The sequence below is a fragment of the Protobothrops mucrosquamatus genome, unplaced genomic scaffold (genome assembly GCF_001527695.2).
Source record: "Protobothrops mucrosquamatus isolate PMUCROS unplaced genomic scaffold, P.Mucros_1.0 scaffold1610, whole genome shotgun sequence".
In the NCBI taxonomy this organism is placed as follows: Eukaryota; Metazoa; Chordata; class Lepidosauria; order Squamata; family Viperidae; genus Protobothrops; species Protobothrops mucrosquamatus.
Genome location: NW_015387773.1, coordinates 155,774 through 170,897, shown reverse-complemented (window position 1 = coordinate 170,897; position 15,124 = coordinate 155,774). Strand labels below are relative to the sequence as shown.

Below are 15,124 nucleotides of genomic sequence, written 5' to 3'. Positions count from 1 at the left end.
GAACCAGGCTCGTGTACCCTCCCGAGCTGCCAGTACCAGCCAGGAGGGACACGGATCTAATAAACATGTGGTTGCATTCAGCCTCCCCAAGACCCTGTCCATGTCCTCGGGAGCAACAGAGTCAAACTCCTCCCACACAACCGTCTCAAGACCTGGTCCCGTCTCCTCCCCCTGGGCCAACCAGTCGGAGTCCAAGCCTGGGCCAACCAGTCGGAGTCCAAGCCTGTACATAGATATTTTATATCACCTGCTAATTACATTGTACTTTTTTTTCTATATCTACAAAGATCATAACTGTGCAAGCTGTGGTATGCCCTGTGCTCCTCTATGGACGTAAAAGGTGGACTTTACAGAAGAAAGATAAGAAGTGTATTGATGCCTTTGAATGACAACTGTCTTCTAGTATTTGAGGGGCTGTCAACAAGGAAGAGGGATTATTCTCTAAAGCAGCAGAGGACAGGACAAGAAACAATGGGTGGAAGCTTGTTAAGGAGATATCCAATCTAGAAGTAAGAAGAATTTTTCTGATAGGAGAACAATTAATCAATGGAATAGCTTGCTTCCTGTGGTTGCGATTGTTTCATCAATGGAGGTTTTCAAAAACAGACTGGACAATCATTTGACTGGGATAGTATATGGCATCTGCCCTGAGCAGGGGCTGGGCTAGAAGACTTCCAAGGTTTCAAGGCTTCCATGAGTACACCATGGACCACCAAGAAAACAAACTGATGAATCACTGAACAAATGATCAGGCTTAAATTATCCTACTCCAGACACATTATGCAAAGACCCAGCTTTCTGGAAAAAGCTCTAATGGTGGGAAAGTGGAAGAAAATAGAAGAAGACAACAACCAGCAAAAAGGTGGATGGACTCAATTACAGTGGCTATAAGTACGCATCTTGAAAGAACAGGTTAGGGATAGATCTCTATAGTCACCAAGAGTTGAAAAATGACTTTATGGCACATCAATCAATCCTTTTTTTAAAACTCCAAATTCATAATTGGAAGATTGTGATAGGATGGAAATTACTGCGATTAATGTCTGCAATATCCCAGATTCAGGGTAAAATTGCTAATAAGCCAAAATGAATCTGAAGTGGTACTTTTAAATAAATACACACACACTTACATACACTAAGGATTAAATTTCTAGTTTTATCACTGCATAATTTGTAATAATTTTACATTTGTTAAATAGTGTACATTAATTTTAATTCATTAATTTTAGTGGTCATCTCCATAGTAGGTTCAAATACTAAGAGATAAACATATAAGGATCACTGAATAATAGCTAACAATTCATTTACAATTTCCAACACCCCAAAACACAGATCTATGCTCGACCACAGCTACTCTCAAAATCACCAATATTTCTACATTCTACAAATATAGGTGAATAAGTGACACACCTCTATATCGTTTTCCATTTCAGGTGATTTAGGCAGCTATTTAAAAGCAAATATTAAAACAGAAAACTTTACATTTAAATGCATGGCTAAGACATACAAGTGAAGATAAATAACATTAAACAATAACTACAGTGCTGATATGACTAATATACATAAAAAATTAAAACATACAAGGTATAAGTAGTTATAGTCCTCATTTGAATGATACTCTAGCAAGAAAATCCTGTACCCACAGGCGTACATATGTAAACAGAAAGTAGTTTGATAAAATACTGTATAGATTGAGACAACTTACAAACACTGCTCAGTGAATTAATGAATCTGCTCAAAGACCTCATATTAAAGTAACTTAGAAAGAAAGTCTTTATAGGGGAGAAACTAACCACAAATTATCCTTTTTCAATGGTGAACACCCTCCAGTAATTGAGTGAATCTAATTGTATACAATGCACAGGATGTGAATGAAAAAATAGTTTTATTGCCAATTAATTAAACTTTGAAATATTCCCTAAATAAATTTGTGCTATGCTATTCTTCTCCCCCTAATCATTATCAGTGGTTAAATAAATGGAATGTTATGTCTGTAATCCATGGGGAATCTAAATATTAAATGTGATAAAATTGTTTAGACTATTATACACCAATTGTATAAAATAATCTACATTTATGCACGTGTACAGACACATGCACACAGAGTCAGATGGATGTTATTTATTTAACTGTTAGATTTATGCTTTGTTTTTCCTCTAGGACTTAATGGGAGTCTACTTTATATTCTCTCCTCCCATTATCCATCATAATAACCACCCTGTGAAATAAAATGGGCGAGAGAGAAAGACTAGCCCAAAATCTTCCAGTGAAGTTTCTGTAGCTAAAAATGAGTTTGATCTACTAAATTCTAGTTCAACATCTTAATTATAGTACAGGTAGTCCTTGACTTCCAATAGTCCATTTAATGACTGTTTGAAGTTACAGTGGCACTGAAAAAAACAACTCGTGACCATTTTTCACACTTATAATTGTAGCATCCCCATGGTCATGTGATCAAATTCAGGTGCTTGGCAACTGGCATGAATTTATGACAGTTGCAGTGTGTGTGTGGGGGAAGCACGTGATCACCTTTTACGACCTTCTGACAAGCAAAGTCAATGGAGAAGCCAGATTCACTTAACAACCATGTTACTAACTTAACAACTGCAGTGATTCACTTAACAAGTCTGGAAAGAAAAGTCATAAAATGGGGCAAAACTCACTTAACTGTCTTGGTTAGCAACCTTGGACTCAATTGTGGTTCTAAGTCAAGGACTGACTGTACTACACTAGTCTCCACATTATTAAATAACAAAGTTAAACCCCTTTTTGTAGCTAATGAAGGCCTCATAAATCCTTTCAGTCTCATAGCAATCTCAATGAAATAAGATACTCCTCTGTTGCTATGCAGAAGTGTATCATTAATTACAATTTTCAGGGGCAAATACTTTCACATACTCTTCTAGCTATAAAAGTAATTCATAGTATCGTAGTTCTCATAACACCTGGGAAACAATTCAATGAGTATCTGACAGACGTCTGCTAATTATGTGATATATACTTTCAAGTAGAAGACAACAAACTGTGTGTAAAAGATGTTATGTAAGAGAGACAAGATATACTGGACAAGAATGAGAGGGATTTGAAAGTGGATTTAAAAATGACAGGCTACAAGAATGATATTGAAAAAAAATGCTACACTGGATATACAAATGAAAGCTGCTGATGTCTTAGTAATTAAAAGGGATATACAAATAACAAACAAAAAAAACCGACCTGTATATCTTTTTTATATTGGATTTGGAAAAGAAACTAATTTAACTTTATTATTATTATTATTATTTTATTATTAAGTCTTGAAGAATTGTTTGAGAAGGGACAAGGATCAAATGAAAATAAATCAAGTTCTTAGACATTATTTGAAGAGCTTAAAGATCAAGATTATTAAAAGCAAAAAGGAAAGAATCTAAATTTGGTTTATATATCAAGGTTAAAATAAATATGTTGTTAATTCTGGCAATCTTTAATGGACTTTTGCTGATCAGGAATGAAACAAGGAGGCTTTTAAAAATGTATGTATGGATAAGAGATGGGAGATGGGAAAAAGAGATGATTTGCTGTGTTTTAAGAAAAAGTGATAAAGAGTGATTGTTTACACTTGTGAAGGGTAATGTCATTTCTATTTTAATTTTTTATGCGCTATTTGTTCTTTTTATTCTTTTATTTTTTTAGTTTGTATTAGTTTTCATCTTTCTAATTGTATGTTTAATAAAATTACTATACAAACACTACAGATCCAGGGCTGAGTTGGGTTTTGCTTTAGGATTTTGTGTTTCTTGACATTTTATTAACTGCAGCTGAACAGTGCATGTTCTATTTAAGAACCAATGCATCTATTTTAAATGTTTAAATAAGATTTAGTGGTGGGGAAAAAGGAGATTCTTTCCCAATGTTTACAAATATATATTAAAAAGAATGTATTTATCAGAAACTCTGATAAATACATTATCAGAATTGGATGATTCCCATCTTCATTGTTTCTGTACTGCTGCTTACTAAGAGTTCTTTTTATTTAAAAAAAATGAGGATCTATTATGGTTAAAACATTTTGACTGCAAAAATAAGTCTAAAGATTAAATTAATTAACCAAATTGCTAAATTGCCTTCAGAACTGACTTACATGAAAAAAACAGTGCAAAAACTATTTAGAAATGCAGTCTATGCACACATCGTGACATAAATAAGCTCCACCAAATATAGAAGAATGTATTTATTTATTATTCCCACCTTTCTTTCAATTTAGTATTCAGTACAACTGAGAATTAAATTAGAAAGTACAAACTAATTTTTAAAAAGCATAAATAAAAATTAACATAAAATTAATTTGCAAATAAAAGTCTGATAAAAAGATCCTAGCAGCTGTTTTAAAGCTCAGAGATTAAATAAAAATATCATCATATTCTTTATTACATTCAATGACAAATATAAAGATAACTATTAGACAACCCCCCCCCAGTCCCCATTTTATTAATCTGTTCTTTGCTGTGCATTTTTACATATAATTTCCTCTTTGTTACTTGTTATTTGGTGCTCCTGAATTAACCTTAACTTTATCTTTATTAGTTGCTCCTTAACTAATTGTTCATGTTCCTCTTAACCTTGAAGTTCTTGATGCTCTATGAGCTTGGTAATTTTCTTGCGGACATTTTACTATCAAACTAGGTAACATCATCAGTACACTGAAATGTAATGAAAGGGTAATGCATAATGAAATTCCTGCAAGAAAATAACCAAGCTCGGAGAGCACCAAGCACCCACAATTCAACCCTGAGCTACAAATATTATCTTTTAGTGGTACTCTTAACTTTTTATTTCTGAAAAAAACTAAATATGTTTAATTGCTTAAAAGTGATTTAGTTCAACCTGGGTGGTCTCTCCCGCTCCTTCCAGTCAATAAGATAGGCACAGAAAACAATTTCCAATGGTTCAGCCAGAATGGCTGAATAGTCAGAATGGGCACTAATAATAAGACCCATGGTGGCGCAATGGTTAGAATACAGTATTGCAGGCTAACTCTGCCCACTGCCAAGAGTTTGAGTCTGACTGCCTCCAGGTTGACTCAGCCTTCTATCCTTCTAAGTTCAGTAAAATGAGGACAAGGATTATTGTAAACTGCTTAGAGAAGGCTGTAAAGCACTATGAAGCAGTATACAAGTCTAAGTGCTATTGCTATTATAAGTGCTAATAAGGGATTCTGGGAGTTCAACAACATCTCAAACATATCACCCATCCTGATTTAGGAGATAATCAATGTAGCCTTTACTGAACAAAAGGCAGCCTGAATGTATTTGATAGACTCTCTCTTCATCACAATTTCAGATAAAAATAAGTTCTTTTACAAAGGTAGTAGTATTAGGTTTAAATTTATACATATAAAATCAATATATGTATAAAGTTTCCATTTTTATATATATTACTCATTTCAGTTCTTTAATACAGTCAAGCCAATATGATTTGTAGAGCTTTCTTGAAGTTACTGAAGATAATTTTTTATCTATCTTATCAATTTCTTCAGTAGCATGGGCTCACATGAGAGCTAAACACCCTAAAAACAACACTATGTTAACTGACTTTAAGTTTTAATTTACATATTTCAAATTAGAGAACAGTCTTTTAATTCATAATATATTTAGAAAAATTACAAATAATTTTATCCTGCAGAGGCTTTTGGCTCTGCTATGTGTTGAAAGGCTCTTGGCCCAGTAACAGAATTCACAGATACATATATAGATGAGAAGCCTTTAGGAAAGGCAACTGTTCCATATTAGCAAGTGGTTAAAACAATGACTAAGAAAGCATCCAGGCTAAAATATAAACTATAAGTATGGATTGATTTGCTAAAATTCAGAGTTTTAAATAAAGCTGTTTTTACCCCATTCCCTCTGCAGTTGTATGAGAAAAAGAAATGTAAGAATTTCCCACTATTTAAATACAACTACAAATATCCCCTAATTAATGGAGCAGTCTTCATCCGGAGATCATGCTGGAACTAACTTCGACATCCTTCCAAAAAGCTGCCAAAAGAGTTATACTACAGAGCTTTTGAGAGATGATATTGCCCAATGTGGGTTGACACCATTGTATTATAATGTTTACGGCTGTTTATTTTCATTTTTTTATGTTGAGTTTACATTGTGGTTTTTCAACTTTTTGCAATATTCAGACAAGGATTTTCCATTCTGCAAGAGCAACTGAAAAAGAAAGAATGAAATGCTGACCATCAATTTAATAGTATAAGTTATTAAGCTTACAGCTTGTGAAGCTATAGCACACATTGCTGTCTCAAGGATTCTTTGTGGAACTGTGATCCCTAAAATGATACATATCCTTGTACGACATACCCCAGAACTAAAACCAATGCTTTCACTGAGGTTAAGTCTATGCTAGGGGGAAAAAAGTATCACTTTCTTCTAATAAATAAATAATATTAATCTGCAATCACTAATTATCTATTTTTGTGGTCTCACAACTGTCCATTGGGGATTTGCATGGGCAAAATAAAGAGGAAAGACCTGAATATTTCTGGATTTCCGCTTTTTTCAGTCCAATTAGCTTTTAAACAAAACTAGAACTGTCTGCAAATTTGCAAGACTTCCTCCAGGGGATTCTCAACTCATAGTTTGAGAACTGCTAAAATATATGGATTGGAAAATGTTTAAAAATTCATCTGACTAAATCTTGCTCAATATTTCACCTTCAATCCGTGTACCAATGCATTTGTTTTACTGGGACCTGGCTGAACAAATACATGATACTCACAAGCCTGCTTCATTCTTCTTTAATTTAGAGTGACCTTTAAACTGAGAACAGTATATTCTTAAAGCAATGTAATTTGAATAGCACACCTGGAGTTATTCTCATGCCTACTTTGTGGCTGTCACCAGCTTCCTTAAAGTGTTGGTACCCGGCAAGTTTGCAACTTATCTAGGACTTACCCAACTTTTTATTCTGAGGCATCCTGTTACTAATATCTCTGTATTGCCTTTCTGCCTTCCTATTGTATGGTGGCGTATAATAACTATACAGTTAAAGCAACGAAAGGGTTTAAAAGTCAAGTTAAAAGAGATGAATTACATCTTTTTTCACAATTCATTAGAGATGCAGCCTCTAAGGTCTTCAGAAAAAAGTGTAGATTTTGGTCGACGAAGTGAACTCTGACCTTTTATTGACCCGTTAGTGACACACAGAAAGTAGTAACCACTTATGATGACACGAAGCGTTTGAAACAAAAAAAAAATAATTTAAGTGTACAATTCTGAGCCACACGGACAGTCTTTACCTCTTTTCGTATGTTTCTTTGATAAGCAAAGTCAGACTACACGTTTTCTTTTTCTTTCCCATTCATTCAGGGAGCAAGGAATAAAAAGCTTCCCTCTGTGAAAGAACTGCAGACAAAATTACCAGGCAGCAAAAAAAATGCCACCTTACACCTTCTGCTCTGTGAGAGTTTTCCTTGCTACCATAAAAGAGAAGGTACAAGGAGACAATAGTTTATAGGCAAACAGTAACAGGGAAACTTTACTTGTCTGCCGATGATGATAGCAGAGAAGGCTAATAATGTCTGTGGTGTAATACGCTGTTTTCAGTACAAATCAGCTTGGGTATATTTTATCCTAGAACATTTTTCTTAAATATTTCTTCCTGCTTCCTTTACTTAATGCTATCTTAAGTGACATGGATGCAGAGGGTGGGTGTTGGGGGAGAGGAGAGAAATCCTTCTGATAAGTAGGTTTGTGCGTATGCACTAAAGGGGTATTAAAGCTTTGGACACGGCTCTTTCTAGGCTTCTGTAGCTTGTACTAGCCTTTTATTTATTTATTTATTTATTTATTAAAAAAAAAAAAAAGAATTAACATCCACTCAGACGCAGGATCTGCCAGTGCAGTCTGGGAATACTGACAGCCACAGTCTGGACTGAACAGTAAACAGCTCCACCACATTCTATTGGCAATTATTGCTGAAGGTCACACATCAGCAGAGAGCCTGAATTCCAGGAAGGAAAGAAAAAAAAAAGCTGCCTCTTATGTAACTGCTGCCTGAACGCTGGCAGATGTCCAACAGAGCAGTTCACTGCAAAGTAACGTAGGAGGAAGGGAGGGAGCAAAACGCTAAGTAGGACATCTCTCAGTTTCTTCAGCATCATTAGGGTGCCCCCTTCTGGCAAAGCTTAATAGTGAAGCGTTAACGGTGAACTAGTGTGTGGTGAATGCTACTTTTATAAATAAAGTCTAAATAAATAAGAAAGAAAGAAAGAAAGAAAGAAAGAAAGAAAGAAAGAAAGAAAGAAAGAAAGAAAGAAAGAAAGAAAGAAAGAAAGAAAGAAAGAAAGAAAGAAAGAGAGAGGGAGAGGGAGAGAGAGAGAGAGAGAGAGAGAGAAAGAAAGAAAGAAAGAAAGAAAGAAAGAAAGAAAGAAAGAAAGAAAGANTTCACATCTAAAACCAGCTGCTTCACTTGAGACTGGAAAATAACTGGGCAATCACTGTGTGTCTTTCATCATTGGTGAATACTACTGTGCTTCGCAAACTTTGTTTTTTTTTTATTAAATTCACATGTTAAGACTCGGTGTGCCTGTCAGAAATGGAGAAAAGCATACAAAGAAACTATTCGTTTCAGTCTGATGTGCACTTCTTTTTCTTTCCCATTCATTCAGGGAGCAAGGAATAAAAAGCTTCCCTCTGTGAAAGAACTGCAGACAAAATTACCAGGCAGCAAAAAAAATGCCACCTTACACCTTCTGCTCTGTGAGAGTTTTCCTTGCTACCAGAAGAGAGAAGGTACAAGGAGACAATAGTTTATAGGCAAACAGTAACAGGGAAACTTTACTTGTCTGCCGATGATGATAGCAAAGAAGGCTAATAATGTCTGTGGTGTAATACGCTGTTTTCAGTACAAATCAACTTGGGTATATTTTATCTTAGAACATTTTTCTTAAATATTTCTTCCTGCTTCCTTTACTTAATGCTATCTTAAGTGACATGGATGCAGAGGGTGGGTGTTGGGGGGGAGGAGAGAAATCCTTCTGATAAGTAGGTTTGTGCGTATGCACTAAAGGAGTATTAAAGCTTTGGACACGGCTCTTTCTATGCTTCTGTAGCTTGTACTAGCCTTTTATTTATTTATTTATTAAAAAAAAAAAAAGAATTAACATCCACTCAGACGCAGGATCTGCCAGTGCAGTCTGGGAATACTGACAGCCACAGTCTGGACTGAACAGTAAACAGCTCCACCACATTCTATTGGCAATTATTGCTGAAGGTCACACATCAGCAGAGAGCCTGAATTCCAGGAAGGGAAAAAAAAAAAGCTGCCTCTTATGTAACTGCTGCCTGAACGCTGGCAGATGTCCAACAGAGCAGTTCACTGCAAAGTAACGTAGGAGGAAGGGAGGGAGCAAAACGCTAAGTAGGACATCTCTCACTTTCTTCAGCATCATTAGGGTGCCCCCTTCTGGCAAAGCTTAATATTGAAGCGTTAACGGTGAACTAGCGTGTGGTGAATGCTACTTTTATAAAGTCTAAATAAATAAGAAAGAGAGAGAGAGAGAGAGAGAGAGAGAGAGAGAGAGAGAGAGAGAGAGAGAGAGAGAGAGAGAAAGAAAGAAAGAAAGAAAGAAAGAACAGGCTACTTTTGATAAATGCATGATTAGGGCAATGATGACTCTGTCATAGTTGTACTCTTGAGGTGATGTGCTTTACGCTGCAGCTATGCAATCTAGTTCAAGACCACAATAATATTGAACATAGTAAGTTTTTTAAAAAATCCGCACATGATTAAAGAGGCCAGTTATGAAGGAGAGCAAGGTTTGGTTAATAAGTCTTCCTTTTCTCTTTCTGAAAGCGTTATAAGTTTCTTGTTTGGAAGAACAAGTAATTCCCAAACATCCGCTACTAAGTTAGTTTGTGTGGGAGACTGAGAGATACAGTATCTTATTTAATATTTTTGTTGGTACCTTCAAGAATTCTTGAAACATTCAGATGAATAAAATTCAACACCTTTTGTGGGAGCTGTGTTTGAGCTGTATTATATATCTTGTACATTTCTAAGGATGAAATTAAATATTTCTGCCCTCTTTTAAAAAAGAGTTACTGTATTTCAGTTTTTCATTTTCTCTCACACACCAATTTGGTTGAATAATTTATTTATCCAGAGCATTTCAGTATGCATTTACTTTTAAAGTGCCATTTTTAACAAAACGGTTACAAAAAGCCCACTTTATCTCTAATTTCTCTTGAAGAAATACAACTTTTCTAGAAACATGCATCACAATCACGAGCCTATTTTTCCTCTGGAAGAACTGTAATTTTCTTATTCTTCCTCAATAGCAGAAATTCATTGGACACAGAATATGAGTTTCAAGGGGCATTTGTTTTTTTGTGACATGAATTTGTAAGTTGGCTTGTGGAAAAAGAAACACTGTGCTTCCTCAGAAAAGTTTTAGGGAATGCAAACTTCTGCCAGAAGACACTTTTAATAAACAGATAGTGTTCATTTCCTATATTTATAAACACACCTGCCGCTAGCACGGAATCCTTCCACTGAAATCAGCCAACAAAGTTTTCACCGGCTACATTTTAAACTGAGCTTGATCTCAATCCTGATTTAATGCAAAGACAGTTAGGATGTGTGAAAGCATTTATCTGACAGAAAATCTAAGTAAAAATAAGCAGCCTAAATTCCATGTATATGTTCACAAATTTGGAATATAGGGTGCTTCTCAACACCCTGAAGCTAAATGAGTTTGCTTTAAATTACTATGAAACAATAAAACAACATTTTTAAAAGAGAATTCTTGCCCATTTTTTTAGTTGACAAAATTCAGTAAAATAAAACAAAGTAGTTGACCAACTCCTCCACCTAATTTATGCTCTTTTCTATAATATTTGTAATACAAAAAAATAATCCAAAATCTCTGATACTAACATCTTTATGGAGCAGCATCTGATCATATGATAATGATGGCTATAAACTATGAGTGGAATTTTGACAGTAGAAAACCCAGCAGAGCAAAGGAAAGGCTAACTTGAGACGATCAATGGGCCATAGACAGAAAACATGCAAATCAGTTGCTTCTATCTCTCTGTTAGAAAGTACGTAAACCCTATTATCAGATAGCCTGATTGCAAAGTTCAAAGAAAGTATATATTTTCCCATGTAGGTCTTAGGATCATATGTTCAGTTAGAAGAAACCACTATAGATTATAGCAGACTTTTATCTGCCGGCTTATAGAAATTAAATTGCCATGTAAAAACTGTCGTATAAAAATTAACCAGGCAAGCTACAAAAAACAGCTATTTAATTCTAGGTGCCATCTTTTCTTTCAATTACACAGAGTGGCAAATTCGAGATTCAGGATTTGATTGGCTCATATTTGCACGTTAACATTTCTAAATTCAAAGAATTCTTATAAAACAGTTATGTGAAATGTTTAAGCATCTTCTATTATACTGCAGGCGAGAGTTACCCATTCAGTGGTCTAGCATTTGAAAGAATACAACACGACTGAATCCAAAGAATATGTTCAGACAATACGCTTGGAGGGGGGAAAAAATACACAATTAAAATTAAATAATTCGTGGTATGACAAGTTACACTCCACTACATCGCTAGCACAAATATGAAAACCACAACACACAAACACTGACAAGACAGCATGACATGCTACATGGCTACTGACTTCAGGATATCACCAGGGAAGACTAAAGAAACAATAAAGTAAGAAATTCAAAACCTCAGCATTTTCCAATTCACCAAGTGCAATCAGCTAAAAATAAAAACAAGAGGGAGACAAAAAGAAATTGCAAATAAATATTAATGAAAGAGAAATGGCAAATAATCAGTTACTATAAACGCCGAGAATCATAATTTCCAGTCTTTCAACCCAGTTCTTTTGTAAGATTGTTGATTAAAACAAACAAACAAAATCCTCATTTTCTCTCCTGATTACAACACTAGATATAAATATGGCATTTGACATACTAGCCTAGGGTAGCAGGATTGTGCATATGATCCTTTATCAGATGTGGAGAAACCTAATTAAGAGTGTCTTGAATAAATATGGCTGTACATCCCTATTTTACATCTCTATATCATCAAGCATTATTATTCTTTGTTCTTTCATATAACTTTTCATATAAAAAAGGCATGTAAACTTTTCAGTGTGACAATTAAATGCATCTGATTATAATGTTTTTTTTTAATATGGTTAATCTACAAACTATCAAGTAGCTACAGGTTACAGGTAGTCCTCGACTTACAACAGTTCATTTAGTGATTGACTTATGACCGTTTTTCACAGCTGCGACCTTGGAGCATCCCCATGATCATGTGATCAAAATTCAGATGCTTGGCAACTGACTTATTTATGACTTGCAGTATCCCAGATCATGTGATCACCTTTTGCAACCTTCTGACAAGCAAAGTCATTCACTTAACAACTATGGCAAGAAAGGTTGTAAAATGGGGCAAAACTCACTTAACAAATGTCTCATTTAATAACAGAAATTTGGACTCAATTGTGGTAGTAAGTCAAGGATTACCTGTATTAGGATGATGCTTTCAGCATCCACTATGCCTAATAATATTAAAACTAGGTGTCTTGGGATTGGATATTGTGTGGCACCATTTGTATGTTCCATGAAAAAAATCCAATATTCTAACCCAAAACATGTAGTTTTAATATTATTAAAGTAGAAGCTGGAAACATTCTCCTAATCCAGGGGTATACCACCTTGGCTCTTTTATGATTGTGGACTTCAACTCCCAGAATTCCTGAGCCAGCATGGCTGGCTCAGGAATTCTGGGAGTTGAAGTCCACAAGTCATAAAAGAGCCAAGGTAGCCTACCCCTGTCCTAATAATAACCTATGGCCACTTGGTAATCTGTAAACTCTATATTAAAAATTAATATAATCCACCCTTCTGAGAGTCCCAGGGCATAATCCTTTCTTACTTCAAACAGATTGGCTTGATTCAGTACGTTGCAACTCCTGAAACTTCTATGTATAACAAATATAACAATTTAACTTCATCTGTATATTCAGAATAAAACTGCAGTTGAAGTTTCCAGGTACCTAGGGAAATGTTGTTTTTCCTTGATATAAAAACAAATCACAATCAGCAAAAACACCAAAATCCAGATTCAATAAACTTGTTTTAAAGGGTACACTGATCAGTTTACTTGGGCAAACTGTTTGTGCTTTAGCTCAAGCAGAAATCAATCTTTGTTGTAGAACATGGGTGTCAAACTCGCCGCGTCACGTGACTAGTCGTGACTTTTTCCGCATGGCTGGAGGTGGGGTGGGCGTGGCCTCCACATGATACAACCCTGTTGTAGAATATACTTAAATGCAGCTTCATAAAGTTAGTATTCTTTGCAGTGTAACTTTTAACAGGGAAGAGACTTAAGCTGAGCTTCTTTGTTACAGACTTTTACTATCATTTTCTCAGGGGTAAGAAACAGAAAGAAAGTTAAAGCTGTTCCTATACTGACATTGTTTTTATAAAAAGAAAGTAAATCTATATGTATCACAAAACCATAAAACTGGAGAAAACTATTTAACTCAACCTTTTTCTGAAGTGGCTGAAAAAGAATTATATCTCCATACAGTAAATCGGTGTGGTAAATAGCTAATGGGTAAATCAGGATTTCCCATGTTTTATCAACTGTTAGAAGGCTTTGTTTCTACCTTTAGCTCAAAGTGCTACTTTTGCTAGAGCACCAATACATTTACAAGTTAGATTTTCTTCATCTACAAGTCTTTCTGTACTACTTATCATGCTATATTATACAAACAGATGCTTCTGAGCCTTCCCCTGATTTGATAATGTTCACAATTCTATACCTCATTCGCTGTACTATTTCTAATTTATTTATGATAACTAGTCCATTTAAGTAACTTTTCCAATATATCAGATTTAAATTTAAAATAATCATCCCATGATTTTTAAAATATATTTAATACATTAAGTTTGCATTAATACAAACTATAATATAGTTCCTATTGACCTAATAGATTTATAAGGAATTCCAAAAATAAAAGATCACAAAGATCTTTAAGCTATAAATTATAATGTTTAGAATCTTCACTATTTCAACTTTTTTCTTCCACTAAAAACTATTAGAATAACTTTTTATCTAAACAATTAAGTGAAATAAACATGTTTCAGAGTGTCTTTAAATAAATTCAAAGAGGCACACAATTTAGTAGATTAGTCACACAATTTTCTTCCTACAAAGAATGTAGGTAGATTGAACTGTTGTTGCTAATGTGAAGCTGCCATGTTACTTTTCATGTCAGGTATCATTGTCTTCTCCATTTTGACAACTCCCTCCCAATCTCCTATGAACATTTCTGCTTATTAGCTTCTTTTCTTAGAGGTTTTCCATAGTAATTTCATGGGGCTTCAAGCTGTTCTCCTTGTAACCTTGAAGCTTATCAGGAGTTCCTAGTGAAGCATCTGGCTACACACATACAAGTCTGTTTTTCAGGTGGGATAGCTTAGAAGGAAAGGGCCATCTGCATAGGTGCCTGCCTTCATTTGAGCATGGCTAAGGTTCAGGAAAGGTGCAGCTACTGAATAACTTCTTACATTGAGTCACATCTATGCTCTCTTCAAGCTAAAGTCTGGCAGTTATGGTGATCACAGTCACAATACACCCCAGAACTTGACAAATAAATATAAAAGAAAACTGTCCCTCCCTAACTGATCTTGTGCTTCTCTTCTGCTGGGAACTTTTAAGGAAATGCATTCAATATTGGACATTGGCAGCTGATTAAACTAGACATGATCCAGACAACTGTTTATAAAATAGGTGAAATTTATAAATGCCCTTTCCCAAAAAACTAAAAGCAGCTCATTTAGATAGCTTCCTAATATACACACAGCTGTTCTGGGTTGCTTCAGAGATCCTAAAATGCATTTAGATCTCAATTAGCAATGAAACCTGTGATTTGCCTTTTGCTTCTCAGTGCCTAAGGGCCTTAGAACAGATTTACAGATTTTCATAGCAATTTCCCTTCAGTGTGTTTGGGATTATCAAATTCATGTGTTTAGAGAAAAAACATTTACCAAAATACCCCATTTTGCTACTTTCTGCAAATAACTTCGTAGTTTACACCCTTTT

General features: G+C 34.9%; 1 protein-coding gene across 3 annotated transcripts in view; it reads right to left on the bottom strand.

Annotated features, from left to right (window-relative positions):
* ITPR1 (inositol 1,4,5-trisphosphate receptor type 1) overlaps window positions 1–15,124 on the bottom strand; it is a 229,458-nt gene that overhangs the window by 84,011 nt on the left and 130,323 nt on the right. Inside the window, exons 38-39 of one of the 3 annotated variants that reach the window (XM_029285403.1) lie at window positions 11,730–11,762; window positions 1,411–1,446 (exon numbers count right to left, since the gene is read on the bottom strand). The exons of the other annotated variants lie outside the window; for them this stretch is intronic. Coding sequence (XP_029141236.1) covers window positions 1,411–1,446; window positions 11,730–11,762 — 69 coding nt within the window. The remainder of the gene's footprint in view (window positions 1–1,410; window positions 1,447–11,729; window positions 11,763–15,124) is intronic. 3 annotated transcript variants of the gene reach the window in all.